Source organism: Semicossyphus pulcher, unplaced genomic scaffold, assembly GCF_022749685.1.
Source record: "Semicossyphus pulcher isolate SPU_LCO1_2020_fin unplaced genomic scaffold, fSemPul1.0.p SCAF_5, whole genome shotgun sequence".
NCBI lineage: Eukaryota > Metazoa > Chordata > Actinopteri > Labriformes > Labridae > Semicossyphus > Semicossyphus pulcher.
Genome location: NW_027211726.1, coordinates 27684245 through 27708468, shown reverse-complemented (window position 1 = coordinate 27708468; position 24224 = coordinate 27684245). Strand labels below are relative to the sequence as shown.

Sequence of the window (24224 nt, the reverse complement as noted above, 5' to 3'; positions counted from 1 at the left end):
AAGGATGAGGATGTCATCTGCTGTTTGCGAGGAAGATATAAGGATTTCGCAGAAACAGGATTTTTTTTCTACATGGGAAATGGCTGCTAAAAATAGCCCGCATGCCGATGAGATTACAATGAACAGGTTGGTGTTTAGCTGAAACTTCGAGACATGCGGGAAGATGATCAGTTTTAGGACATTTTAATCCACATTACAAATATAGTGAGAGTGGAGCATCAAAGTCGGACAGAAAAAAGGACCTGTAAACGATCATTGACTTGGTTGGAAGAATATATTCACATCAGTTTATTTCACTTGTGGGGAAAAGAGACCAACAGGCGATCTTGGGAGCAGCTTGTTGATGGCACTGCGCACCGGGAGGACTTGGTTTGGGCAGGTCTTGCGCAGGGTCTTTCGGCTGCAGGACTCCTGGTCCAGGCGATCGAGTAGTCTCTTGTGTCTCTCCGCAAACCAGGAGCAGGATCTGGGTTTCTGTAACCGGGATAACCACAAGGCGGGGGGTTTCCACCGCTGCTCCGACTCCTGCGTCCATCGCGGACACAGTCACCGGAGCGCACCTTTCTGCGCCTCCGCCTCCAGGCGCTGCCTACACGGCTTTCCCCACGCTCGCTGCGCCTTCCCGGGGAATCCGAGGGGACATGAGCCCCTCGGTCGCCGGTTCCTGTTGGCCATGAAGCGGCAAAACGTGCGGACCTTGTCCCTGATCATTTGCACGTTTACATACCTGCTGGTCGGGGCCGCCGTCTTTGACGCCCTGGAGTCCGACTTCGAGATGCGGGAAAAGGAGCAGCTGGAAGCTGAGGAGAAGCGTCTCCAGGGGAAATACAACATCAGCGAGGATGATTACCGCAAACTGGAGACCATCATCATGGAGGCTGAGCCCCACAGAGCCGGGGTGCAGTGGAAATTCGCAGGGTCATTTTACTTTGCCATCACGGTTATTACCACCATAGGTAAGTTTTAATCCCTTTTGGTGATTCCCAGTCTTAGAAACCGGCATTGACGAGCCCCAATAGTCATTAGAGATGCGTAGTGTCAGTGTGTTATCACTATTGCGCAAAAGGACATAAAAAACATTTCCAAGGCAATAAAACGACCTGAGGGCAGCAATTACGCAAAGCAACATGTCTTTACAGACAATCTGTTCTCAGACATTCAGATTGCACAACAAGTCTTATGGTAAAGTTTTTAAGCAACACGTTGCAGTACTCTCTCCAAAGGGAGCTGTGCCGCGTGGATGGAGCTGTGTGTCATCACAATCAAATAACATGAGGATATGTAATTTATATTTGGGGGATACAACACTAGTGAAGACGTGGCGCACTCAGAAGACAGTTAAAACATACACATCGCTTCCTCCGGTGCAGCTACAGTAAACATCATCATTCAACTTTGACGGTGCGTCACAGAGACGCAGTTCAAAGTATGACAGAGTGTGAGGAGTTTATGGGTTGGTCACGCCGAGGTTTATTTTGAAAATCCTGTAGAGAGAGGACATGGAGCGGCGCAGGAGGATAATGAGGCTCCGTGAACGGGACTGATACGGAGCATCTGTCAGAGAAGCAGCAGGTTTTTGTGCTGTGGTGCTGAAAGGACAGCTCCTCTGAGTCCAGCAGCAGGCAGGACGAGAGTTCAGCCTCTGAAACTTGACGTCACTAAAACTGACCCTGGTTCATTTTTTACATTAAACACAGTATTTGAGTATTTGTTCCTTAAAGGTCAGATATATAGATACTTTTTTGACATACTCGCCGCAAATAAGTGGTGTGTGGTCTATAGTACGCTACTTTACAACAACAGGTGACTGAAAGCTGGTTGTCATGAAACTAAAATCAGCCCGCCTTTAAGGACAGTTTTCATTTAATTATTTATTTCATATGATCCTTTCGTAAGGACAACAAAGATTACATCACTTTGACGCTTCTTACGATGATGCATTTGCGTCACAAAGCTTTATTTCACGCTGTGAAGAAGGGCTGCTCTGAGTTTGTCTGTGTTTACGCTCCACGATCATTCTGCATTTTAATCACCACAATGCTGAATAAAGTGAATTGAGTCGGAGTTAATTGAATTAGTTCAAATATGCTCGGCTCTAAAACAAGTTTCACTTCACATAAAATTCCACTTTTCAATCAGCAAGCACGAGCTGAGATTAAGCTTCAGACCGAATATTTGGAAATTAACTTTCCCTTCCCGTAGAGGTCACAGAGACGCTTCCATTATGGGAGTCAGATAGTGTTGTTCAGGATGAGGACTTTTAGCTGGGGGGAAACTAATGCACCAGGCCTGTCCTCCTCCAGTTTGCCAGGCAACACTTAAAAGGGACGGCTGCACAGAGCGCTGAAGGCGGATCCACTGTTGTTTCCAGGCTACTGCAACGAGAGCCATTGTAATATTCATGTTGTGTGAAGTGGTTACATCTACTGCAGGCCCGAGTCTCCTCTGTAGGAAACAGGGAGCTTTTATGCGTTATCATACTCTTAACATGAAAAAGAACTGCTCAGGGGACACGCAGACTTTAATACAAAACGCAGGCATACAGCTGTTTGGATTAAAGTTGGACAGGGCAGATTTTTTTTCATTGCAGTATAAATGTATTTATACAGGTTTAACAGACTGTAAAAAAGAAAAGGAAGAGGAAACGACTCTGGCAAAACAAATGATTTTTCCTTCTTATAAATAGAAACCTGTTTCATTGATTATAAGTCTTAAGATTATAATTATAAGTCCGCTTCCACTTACATACAAAACCCCCTCAAAAATAGATATTATGCTTTATACTTTATACTTAAATCTGTTTGAGGTCAAACTGTAGGTTACAAACTTTCAGTTGAACTGTCATGTTATAATTGACTTTATTGTGTTATAATAGTACATTAGCTGTCTAAATGCATTAATTCTGGCAAATAACAGAAGAGGGAGTTCTGAAGGAAACTTTTTTCACAGTTGCAGATTTGACAATCATGTAAAAACAACAGCACAGCACACACACTCTGCATAGCACAGTTTATATGGATACATTTTGAAAATACTTTTACTGCTGTGATGTAAACACATTTTCCCTAGGATCAAAAAAATATATTTTATGTGAAAGGATATTTGATATTCTATGCTTTCTCACACTTTCTAAGCCATAAACCAACATGAACATCTGTGTTTCCAAAGCCTGATATATCTTCTTCCTGTGTGCATTACAGCTCCATCGTTGTCTAAAAACAAAGAATAAATAAATACATTCAATCAATAATCCACAAAATTCCCTGAGATAACACTTCATTAAAACATTGTAGAACAGTGTGACGGAGTTCTTCCCTTTTCTGGGTAAATACTGACTTCAGAGCACAAATTATGTGTGCATCCGCACTTGAAAATAGGCCCCAATAAATGCACAATTTCCACCTGCGTGAGAAACATTTGGTGAAAAAAAAGAAAGGTATATAAATAAATAATGCCCAGCTGGGTTCAGTAGTCTGCTTTGACAAACAATCTGTACTGACTGATTTTAAAAGACAAACCATCAGCAGAAATAAATGAGGTGGAGGCTGACAAGAGCTGGGAGTAGAAAAGCACCGGTTTGGACTTGGATACAAGTTTTGTTGAAGGTTACAGAGGTAGAGAAGGGGCTTATACTTTCATTTGTCCTGACCGTGTATGAGGCGGCCGTTGTATGAAATGAGCAACTTTGCATACTTGAACAGAGGACAACTGTGTGTCTCAGTTAAAAGTTACTATAATGCAAATGTATGGAAAAGTGCAGTTGAGATCAAACAGCAGTCTCTGGTGGTCTTCTTGCTGGTACGATGAGTTCAGCACTCGGATGGACGCATTAGACCATGAAGTTAAGACAATCATAGGAAAGTGTCTTGATGTCACTTTATACCTTTTTTTTTGTAATTTTCCCATCTCCCCAGAATTCATAAGGCGCAGCTATTTTATCTGGCACTCTGAGAAAGTTAATATTATTGCCGGTAATATTTGACCCAACCATCCCTGTCTTTAGGCAGCAAAGTTTTGATCTGATGAGTTCACTCAATGATTGAAGACCTGAAAGACTGAGCTGAAATATACTCAGCATCAAGCTCGTACTCTCACCTGCTTAGAAGGAGAAGTTCTTCTTAGAAATAATGAAACTTGATAGTTTTTCTGCACTGTTTCAATAGATTTTCAAATTACTATTTGAAACATTTAAAGTGAAGATAGAAAGTACCTTTGTGCAAAATGAAACTGCGCTGCAAAGATAAGGAAACAATTTGGACTGTGTCAACCATGAGCTGTTTGTGGAAACTAATTCAATTTAGTGTCATCATGTGGGAGAGTAAAAATGGTACAAAGATGTCTATTAAGATATGTGTGAGCACGCGCTGGCACGCTCACTGCTGTGTGTGTACATTTACAGCAGAATAAATCACCAGGACAAATGTAACATTACAGCTCAGCACGGAGCTGTAACGTCTGTGCGGAGAGACAAACACACTCATCACACTCACTGCTCACTGCAAATATGAAGAGCTGTGCTTTATTCTCAAGATCATTTTTAATATGATATAATTGATTATATTATTTATCCTAATGCAAGAAGTAAGCAGGATTTCACTTACATAAAAGTATTTTAAGCACCTGTATTTATGCATTATTGTTTATTACATTCACGTTTACATCTGATGACCAGATGGATTAAATCTTAAACATTTTTATGAGAGTATTGGTCTACTTTCAGAGAGGCTGAGCAGACACATGTACACACTTGCATGTAAATGAAACGGAGCTATAATTATATCAAATCAAATATGAACGTATGAAGTAATTAACCCTCCCTAACCGATGATCTACTAACTTTGAACTAATCACATGAAGTCAGAGTGACTTGATCATTTGTTGCTGGCGAGCAACTCACATTCATGTTATATCCTGCATTAAATCCTGCACTAAATATTAATGAATCATGCAGTAGTTAAGCATTACATAAGTAGAATTTTGGGCCCTTATTTTAAGGTGTTAGCAGATTTCTTTATGTTTGCTTTTGCTTTATTTTATCACCCATGTGTGCACACAGTATACATGGAGATTTGTTGATTCCACTGTAACCTTAGACTCTCAAACTCTGTCTTCAATATTGCATCCTGCTCTGCACTTTTTCCAATTATCATAATTATCCTGAGTAAGAATGAAAAGTTATATGTTATTTCTGCAAAATGAAATGTTCTTAGTTTAGAAAAAATTAAAAGGAAAGTGGATTCAAAGGCTCATCTGAGTTCTGCTGGACTGATCTCTTCAGGGTCGTCATAGTTGTTTTTTTCCACTAAGGAAAGTATTAAGAACTGCAATGTAAGTTCCGGCAATGTTAGAGGCAGCACCAGTGGTTAATATCCACATAGAAGTAGTAGTGGTAAAAGTAGTAAGAGTGTTCGTGGCTGTATACGGTGTGATAACAGAATTTACTCTCAGCAGTTGTCATAGTAATGTTATTATTAGAAGCAGTTTGACTGACTTTAGTAGAAACTGCATTTGTAGAAATGATTGTAGTAGTAGTAACGGTTTTAGTTGTAGCAAAAGTAATAGAAATAGTGGCTGTAGAAAAAGCAGGTGTTGTAATACGAATAAAGTAGTAGCGGTATTAGTAGTAGTTGCTGTAGAAGTAGTAGTGATTGTAATAGCAGCAATAATACTGGTATTAGCAGTTTAAGTTGGGAGTGAATGTGGTTGTCTTGTTTTTGTAAGTGTGGTAATGTTGCAGCACAAATTATTCAAAATGTCAGCCTGCTTTTAGGCCGAACGAGACTCTTGAGTCCAGTAATAATAGCGTCAGCAGCAGTAGTGGAAATCAGAACTCTTGTTTCTTAATGTATGTCACGCAGATACGATGGCAGAAAGATACAGCGTCAACCCACTGTCAGAAAAAGAATCTAATAGCTGTTGTAGTAGCAGTAATGGCTGTGGTGTCAGCAGTAGTAGTTATGGTAATAAAAGGAGCAGTTGCAGCATGAAAAAGGCTTCATCCTGCACTTTAAATCTAAGATCACCCACTTACCCATGAAAGATTTACAATTCTGTAACTTTAGAATTCGGGGCCTCACCTGACTGTGCTTTATCGATTTTAATCTCTAATTTTAGGGAACATCTGGTGCTAATCTGAGTTCAGATGCTCATCATCATCATACCTCCATAAACTGTGTGAGCAAGAGAAAAAATGGCCAGCGGTCTGAGCCTGGAGCCCAGCTGTGATACTGTTAGCACTTTAGCCCAGCTGTCTTGAGGGGGCTATCTTGGTCACCAAGAGCCCCCTCTAAAGCATACATACCAGTTTGACCCTGCAAGTTGGCTCTAGTTATTCCACTGACTAATTGCACTGAATGCGACACTTGACAGCATGTGGTGAGCACGAGGTGTTCTCACCACCACGACTCTGCTTGGAGGGAGAAAGGCACCCGCAGCATGCAGCCGGGCGCACATATACCTGACTCTGTCACGATGCCGAGACGCTCAGGTTGCCAGGAGACCAAAGACAGCTTAAAAGATGGAAGAAATCCTCTGGTATATGTTTGGAAATACAGTAGACAGTCGAGTTTATTACTGATATTGGATTCTTCAGAACTGAGATCATTTTGTTATTGACATTTTTGATCAATAACTCAAATCCACTATAATTCATGTCTAATAAATGTTTAAACACATTAGGAATTCAGTCTTTCCTTTTCTCCTTCCCAGAGAAAAAGAAACTCCTCTGAAAAAGCACGAAGATTGTCACCAAAACATCCTCAAAACTCCTCCTGAAACCCAGACTAATGAAGTGTAATCAGGCTGAGCAGCACTTATAGGCCGTATTAAACGGCAGACAAAAACATAATTGCTTTCTAATGGAGGATTTATTTGTAACAAACAATAATTAAATGAAAAATATATTTCAGGACTAAAAATGGATTGCAGATTTTACAGGCAGTTGCAGTTTGAACTTTCATCAGTTTATCCGTGAATGTTTAAAGGCTTACATGTCATCTTTAATAAAGGTCCAATACAACTGAATGTGAAGGTAAACAGATGTCATTTCAACAAGAGTCATTAAAATGTTCATGAATTCAGAGGAAGAAGAAAAGAACAAAAACCTTCAGACTCTCACATCAGTCAGACGACTGAACACAAAAGACAAAGATGTCAGAACAACGAGCTTTTGGATTTTGGGAAATGACTAAAAGTCCTGATAATGACAAAGATGAGAGCGCAGTGGGAAAAGCAAGTTAAAGGTTTTTGGGTTTTGAAGTTTACAGAAATATGAAGTGATTGAATTATGTTTAATGTAATAATCTCTGCAGTATTACAGACTGGGTGTCTTGTGCGATTTTCGCAGAAAAAATCACAAGCAGCGCCCAGTTAGTGACGCGTTTTCCATCACCCAGCAGTGGTTGGTCTGCCAGAGAGGGCAGGCGGAGCTAAGCGGCTGCTTTTCCGGTCTCTGCAAGTGTTGCGAGTAAACAGTAATCTACTATGGCTGAACAAACAAAGAAAAGATGGATGACTACAGATACAATCTCAAAAATAATTGAACATCCAAAGGAAAAGAAACAAATTGGACGCTCAGATGAAGCAAACAGTCTAAAAAGGAAAGGGACCGTCAGCGAGGAAAATCAAGAGTTACAACTGGAGCCAACCGTGGACATCTCATAATCAGAGTCAAAACCATGTGACATATGTGCCCGCAATTGCTTTTCATCGCCATTAGGTGCCGCCAAATAGAACGAAACAGAGAAATCATCATCCTTCTCTGCCGTGGCCATCATTATCTACATCAGGGGTGCCCAATCCTGCTCCTGGAGAGCTACCTTCCTGCATGTTTTAGGTTTCTCCGTGCTCCACACCTGATTCGAATGTTTTGCTCATTATCAATCTCCTGAGAAGCTTCAGTTGATAATGAGCAGATCATTCAAATCAGCTGTGTTCAAGTACAGAGAAACCTAAAACAAGGTAGCTCTCCAGGAGCAGGATTGGGCACCCCTGATCATCACTAAATGAATCACTAAATGGAGTTTGCTCTGCGTTTGCTCTACGTTCAACCATGGAGACACGTGAGGTACAGGTATGGCAACAACACTTGGACAAACCACACGCAGAACTACACAAAAAAGTTTATTGCCTTTTGGATTTTAGAAAAGAAAGAAAAAATCATTAGCTGACTTAAAGTCGAGCTGAAACGGCATTTCGATAGTATCTAGCTTCCGTATCGTGACGTATTTCCAAGTGAAACAGGACGTGCAGGCGGGACATATCATTAGAGGGATTTGATTTGATCGTTGAGAAGTGGGCGTAGACAGACGTTCTCCACAGCGCAGTAGCTAGCTAACTGACCGAGCATTCTTGGTGCTCTGCGGCTAAATGTTGCAGATTAATTGGTTGAAATTGGTTGGTTCCAGCTTACGTAAGCACACAGGATATTTTTTTTTACAGGAAGACAAATGATCGGATTTTGATATAAGAATACGAAGAAATGGATTTTCTGTATTTTTTTTGGCCTATATTGTAACCTCGACTTTAAGAGCAAAAGTAGTAACAAGAACATTCATAGAAATGTAGTGGAGTCAAAAGCATATTTGTTTTTCAAATGTAGTGGAGTAAAAGTAACAAGTTTCCCCCAAAAATAATACTCAAGTACAGACACTCAAAAAATTTACTTAAGTACAGTACTCAAGTAAATTTAGGCTACTTTGCTACTGTCCGCCCCTGGTAAACAGACACCATTTAACATTCAACAAGTGTCATTAAAAATGTTCATGAATTCAGAGGAAGAAGAAAAGAACAAAAACCTTTCAGTCAGACTACTGAACACAAAAGACAAAGATGTCACAACAATAAGCTTTTTGGATTTTTGGAAATGACTCAAAAAGTCCTGATAATGATAAAGACGATGATAGCACAATGGGAAAGTTAAAGATTTTTTTGTTTTTAAAGTTCACAGAAATATAAATATGTACAAAGATTCTTTTTAAAACAAACCTTTAGTCTCAGTGTTTTAAAGCTTTATTAAAATACATACATTTTTTTTCTGCAGATGAGACAAATCCCTGGAGAACAAAAACATTGAGCTAAAATGCTGAAAAAAAACCACTGTAAAGAGATGAGGTAAGCAGCAATGCTACATAACAATCATCTTTCTCACTTTAAGGGAATCCTTTGAGAAACTATATCGTACTTTGATCCACTGTTAACATGAGTAAGTAACTTTAAAGTGGTCGAAGATTTCAGTTTCGTTCTCTTTGGCGGCACCCTCATAAACAATAAATGTGGGAGCACAAGTCCCAGAATTCCAAACAGTGTTGCAAGTGTGACGTCCTCTGTTGGCTCCGGTTGTAACTCTTGATTTTCCTCGCTGACGGTCGCTTTCCTTTTTAGACTGTTTGCCTTCATCTGAGGGTCGAGTTTATTTCTTTTTCTTTTCACTTATTTTTGAAGTTGTATCTGTAGTCATCCATCTTTTCTTTTTTGTTCAGCCATAGTAGATTACTGTTTACTCGCAACACTTGCAGAGACAGGAAAAGCAGCCGCTTAGCTCCACCTACCCTCTCTGGCAGACCAACCACTGCTGGCTGATGGAAAATGCGTCACTAACTGGGTGCTGCTTGTGATTTTTTCCAACAAAGTCGCCACAGACACCCAGTCTGTAATACTGCAAATGCAAAGACTTTCATCAGTGGGCCATAGGCTCAGTCACCATTGTGTTAACTCATTCGGCGATAGATAGATAGTGACTTAACAGACATTTATTTAAATGAAAATCGTTAAGATTATTACTTTAATGTGATATATAGTAACAAATTAATTCTGACATGGTCTTTATAGAAGTTTATTATATTATAAATGATGTTACTAGGAACAACGAGGTAGTTAATCACCAACAAAAATGTTGGATTAATTTTCCAAATGTGAAGATAACTTCTTTGTAAAATGGTGTTGTTATCTTACTTCTTGGAAAAAAAAAATTCACTTTCAAATCATAAATTATCCAGTTTTTTTTCTTGTAAATGAAAATTGTCCCAAACTTTTACAGCTGCTTTCCTGGAATTCCAGTTTTTTCCTACAATGTTAGCCACCTCTCCCACCCCGCTATATTTCTTTTTCCTTTTTACCTTCTGGCACCAAGCACCATTGTTGAGATTAGTCAGTGCATTATTTAAATAGTAGAGTGAAATGCTTCAGTTTTGTTGTGCTATACAAGTGGGTGCCATCCCCAGAGATAAATTAGTCACCTGTCCTCTGTAAAGAAGCTTCTTTGTAAAGATGAGTCAGATGCCGTGTCTTTGTTGAATCTATTGTGCTGCTCACAGTTTCCATTACGCTTGAGGCAACTGCCACTTACAGCACATCCTTATGCAGGATTTCTTCACTCGCACTCGTACATTATATCCAGAGTCCACTAACAGAGTGCATTATGAATCAACCTATTCAAAGAAGCCATTAAGGCCTCTTATAAATGATATAGTGGAAGACAACAAGGTACGTAAACAACCACTTCCATTTGGAGATTATTATTATACAGTTATTTATTCTTTCAGACAAACATGTTGTGTTTGTGTTCTCCTTAAACTCTCTGCATTTGTTCATGTTGCATTTGGCTTTGTATTCATGTATTCTAGAAAATAAATAGCTGTTTAGGTGTGAATGACCTCTACCAAACAATCTGGTTCCATGGAAGCATTTGATGTATGATTTACATGTGATATAAGAACCATATTTGGCTCAAGCAAGGACATAATATGGTGCATATTAGGGTTAGGGTATTGAAATGTTTTCAAGGGTCCATTTGCATACAACAGATGTGCTCTGTGATTTGTCTCATACTCCACACAGGCCAGAGGCTGCTGAAAGCTGCACTTTCCTTCTGCTCAGCTGTCATCCTGTGGGTGATAACACACCCTGTAATCTTGACAGGGATTGTTTGGAGTTCTGATGATGTGAAGCGTGTGGACACTGATTGTTGTGAGTTTAAGTGTGTGAAAATGAAGATGGTGCAGGCTACAGTGCTGCTCGGTTTAGGGGAACACACAGATCGCCCATCTATGTTCCGTCTTGACAAGGACTGATTGCAGAGCTGTATGTCCCATGCCACTATGGATGAGGGCAATTTTCCCCTCAGCTTTGCCTGGCAGGCTGTAGAGCCTCTTCATTCCCAAAGTAAGAATTTCTCCAGCTGTGTTAGTGTCCTTCGTTCAGGCTCTCATTCAAACATCAAAAAGCACAACCGGCAGGAAGGTCAATAAGGCCACAAATTCATCTGAATTTCCTTGCTGACACTGGGTAGTAATACCCCGGGTTACCCTTTATTTAAGATGGATTATGTAAATCTCCAAAACATCAAGGACAGAGGATTTCATGACTTATGTTCTTAGGCAGCAGTCGATAAAATGATTGAGCATATTTTAAATCCAGATGATTTGCTCCTCATAATGCATGACACTGAGTTCATAACAGGTGAATATACCGTTAAATAGCTCATATCATGCTTTTATAGTGTTTACGTTGTAAAGGCAGGAATATATCTCCAGAATAAAAGAACAATTTGGTGTTTGTTTTCTTCACAGATGGAAGGTTTGCAGTTTCGCAACCCTTTGCAGTCACTGAAGCAAAATAAATTGAGCAAGTTTTTATGGAAGAGCACATTTCTCTGATCATCACAGTTTACTTTACATAAATGAGACAGCATCCGGTTCTGAAACAGTGCATCATTAAATCTTCTACAGTCCTCTTATTGAGAAATATTTTGCTTCCAGGCATTAATGCTGAAACATATGGTAATTCTCCCAGGGTGAGTTCCCAAAAGTTGCAAGAACTCACTTACAGTCCCCTAGGTATGAAGCAGTGCAGATACTTTTGAGCAATTTGACCCAAATACAGTGAATTTGTGCTCATAGCATTGAAACATGACAACGAGATAACACCAATATGGTAAATGGGAATATGTCCCCATATATTTGGGAATATAGCGCTTTTCTAGTCTTTGCGACCACTCAAAGCTGCTTTTACACTACATGTCACATTCACCCCTTCACACACACATTCATACGCTGATGGCTACGTAAAGTGCCCAACTGTCAATCAGTCATCACATTCACACACTGATGGCTATGCCCCCAGGAGCAATTTGGGGTTCAGTGTCTTGCCCTAGGACACTTCAACATGTAGACTGAGGGAACACTGAGGGAGCTGGGGATTGAAACACCAACCTTCCGATTGAGAGACGACCGACTCTACCACTTGGCCACAGCTACCCAATATGTCTGTCACTATTACTCTGCAATTGTCACAGAAATTCTTCTACTGTTTTTATGGGGACATTTATTTGTCAATGAAAAAATTTAAAAATACTCAATGATTTGTTGACAATCAAAATTGCATTGGATCTCAGAAACTCCTCAGACACAACAGAATATATGTGCATTGCTACATATTTGAATCCAAACTAAAATATCCAAAATCCAAGAATCCAAAAAAATATATTGTTAAATATTGAAGATCAAACTGACCTCCAGAGTCTCACTAATTTTTCCTGCAGCGCCAACATCAGGCTGACATTTTTAAGTGACGTGTTAGGGTTATTGTCAGGGTATAGGGTACAGATCTTTCATGAAAACTATGAACCTATAGCTGATCATCAGTATATATATGAGTACTTTGGTTTGCTATCAAGTACTTTACCGTTAGCCTCAGATATGCTTTGTAGTTGGTGCTAATTAGAAAATTAGCACTAACTACAAAGCACTAAGACAGTGAACTTGGTAAACCTGCGACCATTGGCATGCTTATTATTCACCAATTATTTTTACATGACAACACACTCTCGCACAGGATATTGATTATTGGGTTATTGATTAGATGCTGCTTCACTGGAGTTTCATGGTGGAGTGAAGGCAGACAGCGGATTAATCTGAAGCAAATTGATCCCATGTCTACTTTCACTCTGCTTAAAGAGGGGGTATTATACTGTTTCACATTTTAGGACATATATACAATGTTACAATGCTGGATGTCTCAGACTGCAGGCTGCTGTGAACACTTGCTTTCAAACAGACTCCTCCAGACACTTCCCTTTGTGATGTCACAAAGTGGAGGAACTCTGTATTTGGGCATCTGCCCGAGACATAGCAGAACTTCCTGCCCCTGGCAAAGTTTGAGGACACACTCATCCACTCAACGGCTCTGCTTGTCAAGTAGGTCAACAATGTCTTGGAGGAAGTGTTTCTTTGGCTGTGAAGGAAAGATCAGTGTTTACTTTTTTACAAAGGACAAGAGCGGCAGATTCATTCAATTCATATCAAATCGAAAAAGTGAAGTTTACTCTTGGCTGACAACTCCGTAACATGGCCACAGGGTAGTTAGTGTGCCTCAAACACTGAGTTCTGGCCAATCAGAAGAAAGTGTGCTTGTAAGGGCGGGATTTCTTAAAGATACAGAGCTGTTGTTTCAGGCAAAACTTTACATCAGTTATCTTCATTTCCCCGTCAAATTCCCTAAAACATTTAGATCAATAAATAAAGTGTTTTTAGATGCAAGGTTAAAGAAAAAGTGTGATGCAAGGAAAAAGACAGAAGTTAGGGATGCATTAAAAAACATGAGTTGTCTTTGTGAGCCTGCTTTGTGTACAGCTTCACACTGGCAGCATGGCAGACTCTTCTTGATACCGTAACGTAGTCTGTGGGTAAATACATTGCAGGAGCAGTAGTCATACTAATCCAAGAAAATGTAAAAAATAACCTCATGGGCTACAGTAACTCTATAGGAAGAGATTTGGTGTGAAATCATGAACTCCAAAAAGTCATACAACAGCATTTTCCCTCAGAAGGACAAATTCCCTTCTGCATGAGCTAACTGTTTTTGATCAGTATGTAGCAGCTGACTCTGAAAGAACATTATCCTCTTTACTTCAGAACATAAAGATTTAAGTAATGTTCATTTAATTTATTTAAAGCTCAGAGTGGTAGATGAATAAAAGGAAAGTGTGTAGCAGTATTAAATGAATTTCATTGAAATTCACATCTGTTTCCATCAGTATTTGCGTCTGTAATTTATGATGGTCGTGTTTGATTTGTGTTGAATGAAGGACTATCAGCTAAGTAAGTGAAGATTCCTCTGTTGTTATCCCCCCGGCAGTGTTGTTATATTACCTGGATGCTGCATGCATCCAGACAGATCTATCAATGATTCATGGAGTGTTATGGTTTTGGTTCACTTGAGATTTTTTTTCTCCATGTCCTCAATTTATAGGGATTGATTCTGTGCTGCAAATTACCGTCTTGCTGTTTTGGCAGCCTGCTGTGCTTCCTTATAATGCTGGATGAACGTGTACTTGCTTTACTCCTCAAAACAAGAAAGTTGTTAATAAATTGTCTGTCTGCTGCTTATTGGAGAACGATTCGAGGCGTTCACCCCAGTTGCACTTTGTAGCCAGTAGATTATTTTCACTTTGCTGGAGTGTCCTACTGGGAGCTTGATGGAGGTCTCCACACAGATCGATGGGAACGGGTTCCTGTGGTGCTGATGCTCTCTGTGGGAGTCAGTGGCTCTGAAGCTAGCCGGTCTATTTTCACTTCTCAGAGGGTAAACTGTGCTCACAGGGTCCCCCGGTACAATAAAGATTGCCCTGTGGCTCTACTCTTAAAAACAAATGATATTATTCCTCTGAGACAGAGATATAAAGGACTGTCAAACTATCCTGATCTTAAAGGGGTACTCCTTTGATTTTATACGTCTGAGTCAATTTTTTCACATCAAGTACAACTCAGCCTGTGAAATGCAGGTGCAATGGATAGCACTGTTGCCTTACAGCTAGAAGGTTCCTAGTTTGGACCCCGGTGCAGATCGATCAGTTCCACTCTCCTTTATTTTTTTAATAAACAGTTTTGTGTTCTTGTTTCAAACTTCCAGGGTCCATTATTGTTTGAGTCCATCACTTTGGACCCATGACCACTTGATACACATGAGAAAGTAAAGGTGAGTGTTTCTTGTGCTGCATTTCTCTGAAGCCATGTAAGCAGCACGGCTCTCGGAATGTCAATTCATACCCTGGAAACCCACAGTTTTCGATGGCACCACTAACATGTTGACATTTATTGGCTTTTATTGAGATTATTTGGCAACTTTTGAAGTGATTGTTTGACTGGTCCACGTAATCTGTTCTTCTTCTGGCATCAACGTGGTCACTTGACTTGTACAGATCATAGATTGTATAAAAAGATAGACGAGATGACACCTCCTTAAAAGTGAAGCCAAAACATTTCGAGCGCCCCCTGCTGACTGTCTGCAGTATAGGTCATAAAGCCCGCCTACTCCATGTTAACAGATGGGACATCAGTCAAGCTATAAAATCAAAATACACGTCAAATACATTTTTCTCAAACATGGTTTCTGTCATTATAGTTAGTTCTTATCATGCTGATTTATGTCCAAGTGTTCATTGTCTCACATGTATTTTTAATTCGTAATTTGATCCTGTAAAAAGGATGATTGACAGCTCTGTTGACAAATACGGCTCCTGCAGCCGATCTGTTCTGGATAAGCAGAATGGAGGAGGATCGGCGAGAGGAAATGTAACTAAAACAATCACTGCAGTCATTGAAGTTTCCATACCTGTGAACGTTAACCTCAGACCAACACAAAGAAGCTGTTCTGCTGTTAAATACGCCGACGTGTGGGATCTTTGCCGGCTTTTCAGTCATTTAAGTGTGTGGTTTGGTTAGCGGAAGAGGCTACGGCGGCTCCACCCTCCGATTATATATACAGTCATTGGTACAGAGATGTAGTTGATGGCTTATAAGAACTAAAGCTTCTGGTCTCTGTTTTCTCTTGTAATAGCTGCACAACAGCAAAAACTGAATTTAAAAACATGAGTGCTGAGGATGTTACAGAGGAGGATACATTTTACTGTATATTGGCTGACTGGATATTCAGCCCTGTCATTCAAACCAGAGTATACGGCTGGAGAAATGCAGCAGAGCTGTTATATGTAGACCCTGCCTGCAAGTCTCAGCTTTCTTGGTCAATACTGCACGATAAAGAAAGATATGATCTGCACTGATTACACATCCACATTTAATTGGGCAAAATTGCCTTTTAGGCTGTGATTAAAAGGCTAAGAAGCAATGAAGAATAATTGTTCAAATAACAAATAAAGAAGAAAAATTAGTAATACATTGTGATTTTTAAAGAATTATAATATAAGTATTGAAATGCTGAAGTGCATTAGTCAGGTACAGTGAAAATCGCATTTTAAAAAAGGTTAATGCATTTCAGCCGAGATAAGCTACACTGCTCAGCTACAGCCAGAACCCTTAAAGCTACTGTCTGTTAATCTTCATCTATGGGCAGAAAGTGAATCTGTAAAACTTGCTGTACTCACCTTAAGTCGGTCTGAAAAGCTATCTACCTTGAAACAGCAAATAGCCCGAGGCTGAGTTAAGCAGCATCCACAGGGCTAGAATAAGATGAAGTAGTTACAAATAAATATATGTGATGTTAAACCAGCTGAATAAAGTCTGTAAAATGTAGCAGAATATTTGACTTCTAAACTTATTAAGACACTCAGCTGCTCTGTTCCTTGGACTTTCCTCAGTGTTTTGGTTCTACTTCTCTGCACTGTGCCACTGATTCCATCCATTACACTGTCAGTGGCTTGTGGCCAAAAAGTGGAGTGTCTGTTCATCTGAAGAGAGAAGACTCTACCATAGAGATAGCTGCGTTCCAGTGCCGAAAGGCTAGGGAGAGGCTTCCTCTAACCCTCAGAGTTTCTCAGAAGATTCAAGTGGTAGCGACATGTTGTTCCACTCCAGCACGGAGGAAGCAGAGTGGAGCAGCGAGCACAGTGGGATCATCCAGGCTCAAGTGGGCCAGCGTGAGTGTAGAGTGGGGTTGGCGAGCTGTTGCTTGATGAACCGTAGCGCTTCTTTGTAGTCGGGGGGGCCTGGGTCCAGGTGGCATCCCTCTTAAGCACCTGGCAAAGAGGTGCCATGTTGGCTGAACACCGAGGGCGAAAACGGAGAAAGACTCTGGAAGCAGAGAAGAGGATAAAGAGTGAAACCTTTCAAAATAAAGCGTTTGCTGGGATATGTTTAGAGGAAAACATGAATGGTTTTACTCTCCGGTAACATCTCTAAATCTGGTTAACATTGTGACTAAGCAGCTCTTATGTTTCAAACTCTCTGTTGCAGAAATTAATTAAAGTTCCTACATGTAAAAATGAATAAAAGAACAACACAGGATGACACTCAGTGCAACTGCCTCTTTGACCATCCCTGGCACAATGTTCCAGCACTGAATGCTAATACACTGTAAATGTCATTTCGATTGAAACAACGACCCAGGTAGAGAAATGTTAGCTCGAACAAACAGCAGTCATCATTACTGTATATTAACTCAAACTAACTAGAGACCTTGATGTTCCAGTTTCAAACTGTATCTAACATGACTCTCATGACTTTTCATGATAGCAAAAATAACATGAAGGACAGCCGCTGCAAAGGGGTCTGCTCATTAATTATACAAACATTTTAATGCAGTTACAGCCTTAAAATATTGATGTAAGAACTCCTAACATGCATGCTGGGCTCATGATGTTTAATTTATGAGAAATTATGCTTAGTGGATAATTCTTATTAGCTACAAATTGTCACGAGAAGAGCCGAAGGAATTCTTGTTTGTGTAAGTGTACAGTTTAGGGCCTCATCTTTCATGCAACTGTACCGTCTTTTTCCCTTTTAATTGCATTTAGCAGGGTGATTGCTGGGATCTGGGAAAGCCACAATCTCTCTCAAAGAGGTCAGATTGGGCAAAAAAAAGGAGCAGCAGGACAATATGACCGGTGTAGGAGGCAACGCGTTACAAAGTAATCCGTTGGAGTACTCAGATGACTTTTTTTCCGTTTATCGCCACAAACAAAAAGAAAATCCCTGAAGCACTGTTTCTTTTTCTCTCCTACTTCTTGACAGGTAGCAGAGCATCAGCAGAAGGTAAACACAGCTGTGTCAGTGCGCATGTGTTGCTAGCTAACTCTAGAGATGGCAGAGAGGACAGTGTTTACTTTGTGGAAATATTGCCATTATTTTTAATTTCTGGGGAAAAGAACAAGAGCAACGTCACAGTGAAATGTAAATTGTGTCTGGAGGATAAGTGCTCATAAGCTGTGAAGAGCTCTACTTCTGAAGTTTATCTTCACTTTGCTTTTTAATGTCTTGTTTTATGATGTGTTTCTTTGCTTTTGTTGTTTTATGTAAAGCACTTTGAATTGTCTTGTTTCTGAAATGTGCTATATAAATAAACTTGCCTTGCCTTGAAGTAGCAGCTACTATCAGCAGTTCCGCAACAACACCCCGTGTTGTGTTGTTGTCTTTAAATCAGCTGTGCCTAATACTGTATGCCTCTGCCCCATTCACTGTCAGATATTCAGCATAATAAAGAGCTGTAAAGGTTATACTGCGTCTGGCATCCCTGTCATTAGGCTGCAGAGTTACTGATTATGAGCAGTAAACGAGGCTCTGCAATGACGGTCGAGTTGATACATTCAAAGGTAGATGAACAGTAGTAGGCTACATGCTGTCCTGACAATATAATAATCCATCCATCCATTATCTATACTGCTTATCCTGTTCGGGGTCGCGGGGGGGGGGCAGGAGCCTATCCCAGCTGTCATTGGGCGAAGGGCGGGGAACACCCTGGACTGGTCACCAGTCAATCACAGGGCTGACACATAAGGCTTGTTCGAGATGCCTGCCGGCTCGCCTTGACAACAGGTGAGAGTAGCCGATTGCAGTCGGGGGAGGAGTCATGAAGTCGGACACTTCTTTGTTGACAAGTTTACTGCTCGCCTCGTCAAACATCTATAATACCAACACCTCACTGTAAATTGAAGTGCATAAAGTCTTTATTTGTTGCTGTTGTTATTATTTTTATTACTATTATTTTTAGTTTAATTTGATTTAATATTAAGTTTCATTATCTCATTATATATTATGCAAGGCTTTTGATAGTGATTTCGATATAAACGTCATTGCATTTATGTTTATTAAGAGAGTGTCATGAGGAATGAGTAAAGCATTACATTGTGAGTGACAGTACTTTTATAAACCTGTTTGGTGTCTGTCTGACACTTCGTGAAGTGTCATGAATAATGATGAATAAGACAGAAGTCTCATCACTTCCTTGTGGGGGGTGTCAAGGCTTTTTTCAGCCAACAGGTGCCTTATTTAAACCAGAGCAAGTCATTTCCCATCATGCACGGTACCCAACACTGAATATGACAAGCATTGTTATTTCACCCCAAAGAATTAAGCATGGTCCCACCTCTCTGATTGGTTAATAGCACTCTGCTAAGATTGGTTGGAAAAGTCAATAGGTAAAACACAGGACTTAAACCTTAAGAGGCGGATGGTAGCTCAGTCTGTAGGGACTTGGCTTGGGAGCCCGAGGGGGGGCAGTTCAAGTTCCAATACGGACCAAGCATGGGAATTGAGACTGGTAGCTGGAGAGGTGCTGTGTCATATCCTGGACACTGTCGAAGATGCCCTTGAGCAAGGCACCAAATCCCCCAACTGCTTGGGGCGCATGCCCTTGTGCAGCCCCCTCACTCTGACATCTCTCCATTAATACATGTCCATAGAGCCCTATTTGTGCATGTGTGTGTATTTCGGACGTGTGTGTGTGTAGCATGTTTCTAATAATAACAGAGTGAAAACATTGAATTTCCCCTCTGGGATTAATCATGTATATCTTCTTCTTTATCTTCTTCTAAACCTCGGTGACATTTGTGTTCCGTGTCAAATTCCATGTCAACATCGACAAAATATGTAAGAAGAAGAAAATATGTGAAAGAGCTACCTGGCAGAAAGCCCTGAAGGCAAGCTTTGAGGCAGTCACTCATTAGCCAATCACAGTACAGTGGGGTGTGATTAAGGAGGAATAAATAACACATCTGGCAGTTTTGGCTCCACTCATTGTCTTTAGATAACTTGCATAGCTGAAACCCATCACCTGGTTGCTCGTTTCCTTGACCGCTCTTATTACTGTGTGTCGGAAACCAGGAGATGACTCACACAACTTAGCATCATAGCTGGATAGAGGGCAATAAAAGCCTCCGCTGGTTTCCTGACCACATCAAAGTAATAGAAGTCATTGCCTTGCGGATTTTTTGTTGCCCAAAATGCAGAAGTTATGACGCCACCTCTACGGAAGGCTCAGGCAAAACAATGACAACTTTCTCACAAAAATTACAACTCCCACGAAAACTCACCAGCTGACAGCTTACATAATCAAATTCATCAACCCTCTTTTCTAAAGTTATTTTTTCCAACTTTTAAGCTGTAATCTAACAGGTACTACACTGCTCTGTCCTCCTCTGCTGCTGTAACTACAGACACACTCCGATCAGACAGTGTGCTTTTTATAGGTTGATATATGCGAGGCGTACTGCACTGCCTTTTTGGTTAAAGCCTACTAAAGCTTGCTGCGTGTTTATGCTTTAATGTTGTTATTTCTGCTGAGCTAAGGTCAGGCCTCTTTCTCTATTCTTAATGAACCCTTGTGAGAGTGGGGTTAATCTTGTCATGGAACTCTTTGCAAGAATGTGAATATTAATATAATGTCAAAGTATTTCTTAAAGTAAGCAGCTACAAATGGGCTTTGATCGCCATAGAGATGGACTGTGTTTTTGTCTTTTCATTTGCTGACTATTAGAAAGTATGGAATAAGAATAACAGCATACTAAAAGTATCTTGCATTGTGAGGATATCTATTCTTTCATTGTTGAACCTGAACACTGTGGAACTGTTTCCACTGAATCTAACAGATATTTCACAGCAGTGTGAGAATCAAGTAGGCACTGCAACACAAGTTCTGACATTTACGTCACGTCATCCTTTGGCTGCTCGGTGCATTTTGATCCACTCTGGCCGCCCCGGGCTGTGAGTCAGCATGACACAGAACCCAGCTGCCAAACTGCTGGGTGTTTCTCCTTGCAGCTCAGGCACAACACACATTTGCATTTCATCTTATTGTTGTTTTCCTACACTGTGCTCCTGGAGTCTGCTCATTTTCCTATGTGACATATTAGTCTCAGGAAGAACCTGCACCTAAAACCCCAAGGTGTTTCATGTTAGTTGTAAATGGGTACAATAAGAGTGCATATGAGCTATGCTACTCCATCACGACCACCTGCTGTTAATTCTCTCCGGCTGGACCCTGACAATCATCTTCCCTCTGTAGCTCTGCACTGTAATGCTCTCCCACACGGTCTTATCACAACCACTTTATTCCATCTGTAGAAAGAGTGGGAGTGTGTGGTCTCCTGTATGAGTTATTGCAGCAGAACAGCAGCATGAAATCAGCGTTGGCGGCTTGTGCACAGTGTGTGGTCCGCTAGCATTTTTTGATACACGAGTAGTGTCTCTGATACTAAATGCGGTTCCCCCAGAGGGTGGAAAACAAATACAGTGTGATAGCACAGTGACGGTAGAATTACATCGGATGGAAAAAACAAATAAACGAGCAGGATGGGGGCTATAAATCTCGCAGCATCACCTTTGGTTGGCAGGGCATTGCCGTTGCATATTGACAGTATTCTGTTTATACTTGTATGATAATTAATTTATGGAAAATGAAAGTTATATAAGCTGCTGCTGAATTATAATCATGAAACATGATATGGAACGCGTTATTTAGACTGCTCACTTGCGTGAATGCTGCAACATTATGCATACAGGTGTTCCTTTTGTGCAAAGTAATCATGATATACATGACCACTTATGTAAATACAAAGCTTAATTAGCTCCATTTGAAGTAAACAGAACAAAAGCATGATGCAATCCAGAAGAGCCGGTTTCTAGTCCATCCTGTTTGGCTGTCTCCAGCCTTGAGAGGCCATGTGACAAACAGCTGCAGCGTGGAGCCAAGAGGCGACTATGTGACCATTAGTGAAAGCTGCCCGTCTGCTGTGGGTCAACATAATCACAGACCTGCTGGGACTCACATCACATGTCTCCGTCTCGAGACATCATTTTGAGGTGACCTTCTGTCTACAGTAAAACATATTCCTGTCACAAATCTGTTGGCAGAGAGGCAGCAGGGCACACCGGGGCAAGTGGTGTCAGTTTCTCTCAGGTGATTTTAGTGAGAACAGCGTGAGTGCCTGTTGCTTAGCAGCACTCAATGGCTGTATTTCCCGACGCAGGGCGATGAGCTTCATTAGGTGAAGCCTTACAGGGGATATAGACTGACACCTGGGACAGCACAGAGTCCAGGCTGCAGGATGTGAATGCGACGTATCTTTACATGTCTGAGGACATTGTACTGATTGTGCATCAGGAGCATTGTGATGTCCACGCTGGGGTTCAGCTGCTGTAGAATGCATCCAGTGTAATCTTCTCTCGGAGCTTTAATTGGTACTTTGTAGCAAGCGTACGGGGATTATGCTTTGAAGTTAATGACAGTTATCAACACTGAGCAGACATGATGCTATTACTGTGCCCCAGGTTTCCCCTGATTCTCTAGTTCATCTGGTGGAAAATAGCTGTGCGATTAATCATGCCTGAAGCAGATTTAGAGGGGTTTGCATCCCTATCAAACTAGCAGAGAGATAAAATTAGATTAAAGCAATATTGTTCACTTAATATTTCAAATTTCTATTGAACCATTTTATTTTGCACATAAACAACCAGCATAAAATCACTCAACCAATATAGATGAAAGATAAAATTGGGGTAGAGCAGTTTTATTAATTCCTTTTCAATTTCAATTAAACTGTTTGTTTTTTGGCACTTAAACAACTGGCAAAAAATCATGCAACTAATATAAATATATTGGACACCAGGTGCAATATTAAGACAATATAACGGACATGAACTCACTTTTACAGTCCAACACCAGAGGGGTGTGCTCTAAAGAAGGTTCGACACACAGGTGTCCTTTGTCTTTGCTTGCTCAAAAAACCTAAAACCCCAGAAAGAGATACTTAGAAACAAGAAGATGGTTACCGACTTTATCTATTAACCCAGGCCTTTTCTTCAGGCTCCGTGTGTGTTCCCATAAAGAGGGTGTTTCACTCCTCATTTCATGCCTTTTCTGCAAAAAATGGAACAGTTGCATGTTTCCTAATTCAGTCAGGTTTTTGAAATGAAAAGCAAGGAAGATTAAAAATAACATTACCGTGGAAAGAGACTCTCTTGCTGCAAACAAGGCAAGAGACAGGTGCTGGTAGGACACTACTGATCGTGTAAATTGGCTAATAACATATTTTTTTCACCACTCAAATCATTCTCAGTGCCTCCTTTTCGTGACAATGGCACATTGTAGAGACAATTTTTTACATGACACATTACTTGAATACAGTACTCAAGAATTCCTTTTAGGTCTTTAACCGTCCTATAAGATACTTGAAATCATTTAGTAAAACTAATTTGATGATTAAAATATGATCAGTAATAAACACCAATAGACTGATCTGCTTTCTAGCTGAAATATAAACAGTGTTATCTGGACCAAGCATAAAAACATAATCCAACATTGTTTCTAGCTGCTGTGCCTTCATCATTCATTCAGTGTTCAGTGTGTGCATTCTAGCTTTCTTACATGTCACGGCTTCGTTCTGTGGCAATACTTATGTTATATTAAAGATGAAAGTTGAAAAAGCTTACATACTTATTAAAAATGGGTTGGGTTCTCAAGCCGATTTAAATCCCTCATCTTTCCAACAATTAAAACCATGTATTCATCTATTTTAGCCATATCATTTTGCTAATAAAAAACTTTTCACTGATATCTTTTCCAGAAAATGTTCATATACATAAAAGTTATAAATAATACAGGCGGATTAAGCAACACAGAATACAATAATCAGAAGGTTTAAAATCGTGCAATTTCTTGTTAAGATTTTGTGATGCAAGCTCTTGGCATCTGAGCACCATAGTATCTGAGGGAACACTGTGCCATGTCTTGTTCAGCAAAAACAATAGTGAGGATGCTTAATCTAATTGGCAGTATAACTTGATTAAGTTTCAAACCAGCTATTATCAATATTTTTACAGCAAATGGGAAACATAAATACAGGAAACAGAAAAGTGGTCGTTTTTACAAAATAAAACTGACGGCAGATTCCAACAGCTGTGGGCGGCTGTGGCTCAGTGTTAGAGTGGTCGTCTCTCAATCGGAAGGTTGGGGGTTTGATCCCTGAATACAGTCACATGTCGAAGTGTTCTTGGGCA

At 40.4% G+C, this 24224-nt stretch overlaps 1 protein-coding gene across 1 annotated transcript in view; it reads left to right on the top strand.

The window, feature by feature from the left end:
• The first annotated feature begins 309 nt into the window (after window positions 1-309).
• The window catches only part of kcnk9 (potassium channel, subfamily K, member 9), a 50332-nt gene continuing 26417 nt past the window's right edge, over window positions 310-24224 (top strand). Inside the window, exon 1 of the mRNA XM_069681807.1 lies at window positions 310-956. Within this exon, the coding sequence (XP_069537908.1) occupies window positions 344-956 (613 nt within the window). The 5' untranslated portion in view covers window positions 310-343. The remainder of the gene's footprint in view (window positions 957-24224) is intronic.